The sequence below is a fragment of the Capsicum annuum genome, chromosome 6, assembly GCF_002878395.1.
Source record: "Capsicum annuum cultivar UCD-10X-F1 chromosome 6, UCD10Xv1.1, whole genome shotgun sequence".
Lineage (NCBI taxonomy): Eukaryota > Viridiplantae > Streptophyta > Magnoliopsida > Solanales > Solanaceae > Capsicum > Capsicum annuum.
In genome coordinates this window covers 158,655,690-158,658,337 of record NC_061116.1, presented here as the reverse complement: position 1 = coordinate 158,658,337, position 2,648 = coordinate 158,655,690, and the positions used below count along the sequence as shown (strand labels likewise).

The 2,648-nt window shown below is 31.3% G+C and overlaps 1 protein-coding gene across 1 annotated transcript; it reads right to left on the bottom strand.

Annotated features, from left to right (window-relative positions):
* Positions 1–58: 58 nt before the first annotated feature.
* On the bottom strand, positions 59–1,701 carry LOC107873139 (auxin-responsive protein IAA4). Its single transcript, XM_016719877.2, has 3 exons — positions 1,276–1,701; positions 624–923; positions 59–520 (listed from the first exon to the last, which is right to left on the bottom strand). Exons 1-3 carry the CDS (start codon positions 1,470–1,472, stop codon positions 445–447), a joined length of 573 nt encoding a protein of 190 aa, XP_016575363.2. The 5' UTR covers positions 1,473–1,701; the 3' UTR covers positions 59–444.
* Positions 1,702–2,648: the final 947 nt, after the last annotated feature.

The following is a 2,648-nucleotide window of genomic DNA, read 5'->3' as shown; positions in this document are numbered from 1 at the left end:
GGAAAATAACACTGCAGGATCTAGTAAAACCACCATGGTTTATAACCTGCAACATATAGGGGGGAGCGTATTATTTTACCCTCTAAAACAAAAGTTCAAATGATACGGCTTTTCTTCTGTTTTGCACTTCCCAGATGGAAATCCAGAGGAATTTAAACTGTTTGATTACACAACAGGAGGATTTCAAAGTATCCAATTTCCAGGTTCTTATAACTCCAGAACCACAAGTTGAAAAAACCTCCTGTAGTTTCCTGCTACAACAATGACAATATCCCGGTGTATCCCCACAAAGTGGTGTGTGGGGAGGGGTAGAGTCTATGCAATCCATATACTCCTGTATATACCAACTCAAAGGTGACCATATACCTCAGGTAAGGTAAAGAGGCCGTTTCCGATATATCCTCATCTTGTCAAGAGGAAAGCGAGAATAATTTCATCATCTTATCAAATTCCACATCCTAAGCCTTTTGCTTCTGAACCTTTCATTATCCGTAGCCTCTTGCATGATGATAAGAACATTCTGAAATGCCATAAAAAGAACCCCAAATTAGAAAAATCTAAAAATATGGTTTCTAAAAATTGTTGAAAAAATTGGATTCAAGAATCAAGATTCAACAACTTACTCAAAAGGAACATCTCCAACAAGCATCAAGTCACCATCTTTATCTTCATAAGCAGGTGCAAATTCAGACCCTTTATAGCCTTCCCTTTCTGAATATTCACCTATGCTCAGCTTGAACATCTTCTCCAAAGCCTTTAACAGTTCTGGATAACACCTGTACATTTTCAAATCAATTTTTCTAAGATAAGGTGCTCCATCCATGCTAACTTTGACATACATCCCAGATTCAGTTTCTGCCTTCTTTGATGGGAAGCTATTTTTCCTGTTAGATCTCACTGGTGGCCACCCCACAATTTGTGCCCTGCAAACAAATTTGTCATTTCAAAGTTTAGTCCTTTTTCTCCACAATCGGATATTCGTCCGTTTTAATTTATTTGACCTATTTTGATGTGATACCGAGTTTAAAAAATAACGAAAGACTTCTGAATCTCGTGATCTTAATATGTAAATATGTCAAATACATCAACATATCCTTTAATCTAGTGATTTTAAGCAATCCACAATGTTAAAACATGTGAAGTGAAAAGTTAGAAATTAAAAAGTTGTTAAAAAGGTAAAAGGATCATTGTTATTGAAACGGGACTAAAAAGAAAAGCACACTAAACAAACAGAAATTTTTTCAAAGATTTTAAAGGAAAAATATGGAGACTTACTTGGCTGTTGGTGGGGTTTTGTCATTAGAATTGGAGTTTGATTGACAATCTTCATCCTCAGGCAAAGTTCTCTTCTTGTTATTCGTAAAATTTGAGACAATTTCTTTGTCAGATTCATCTTCTGTCCCTGGTAAGCCCAATCTAAGCTCTGTAGCCTTGAGATTCAAATCCTTCTCATGGGCCATAACACACTCCATTTTTCTTTCACAAATTTATTAAGAAAAAATTGAAGCCTTTGCAATTTAAGTTTCCTTCTCCAAAGTCCAAGATTGCTGTTTTACTTCTTCAAGATTGGTTTGAAGATGCTAAGTGGTGGATAGCTGACTTGCTGTTATATACTATAAAATATGGAAGAAGACTGCCTTTAGGGGCAGTTTGGTACACCCGATACAATGGGAATATCTCAATATTAAAATTTGAAATTAAATTTATATAGATTTGTTTTAGCGCAGCTGATACTTTTATTTTGTAATATTTCATCTTATTTTATTGTATAGGACAGTGCAAAAATCAAACCGGTCGATAAATTAAATTGATAAAAATGTTATTGATTCATTGTTATTGGGCTAACGATTTTTTAATGGTTTTTTTTAAAAAATTATTGGGTTATTGGTTCGTTCGGTTCGATTTTTTCTTATTGGATTATTGGGTAAATTGATTAAAGTATTGCCAAAAAAGAAAAGAGGTCATTCTTTTTTAAACGAACTAAAAAGGAAAGTAGGTCTTTCATTTTGAAACGGAGGGAATACTTCAATTATACAAACTCTTAATTTCTCCTGATAATATTTAGTTTAAACTTGAAGATTCTTGTAAATTAAAACACATTATGTAGGATTTTTGATTTGCAATTAAGATTAGATTATTTTTCATGTTAGCTATTACTACTATTTTTATTTTATGAGTATTTTATTATCAGTTAAATCAAAAATTGAACCGCTAAGAACTAAAAATTGATAAATCAAAAATCGATAAAAAATATTTTATTAGTTTGGTTATTAATTTAGCATATTTAAAAATCAAAAATCGATAAACCGAACCGGTAATATGTAAAATCGAATCAAACCGATCGATGCACACCCCTATTATTGTATCCAACTTGATGTTATGTTTTATTATATCTCTTAAATAAATATAAATAAATTATACAGAAATTATAATTCTAAAATAAATGAATCTGCATATCAAACAATATGTATATTAATTATGTAGAATTTTATTAATGGTAAATCAAATATCATATTAATTTTCTATAAATAATTTATATTTTAACTAATTAGTCTTTATTAAGTCGTGTATCACCTATACATAAATTAATACGTGAATGATTGATTGCTTATTGCCTACGAAACGACCCCTTAGATATTACTCTCTCT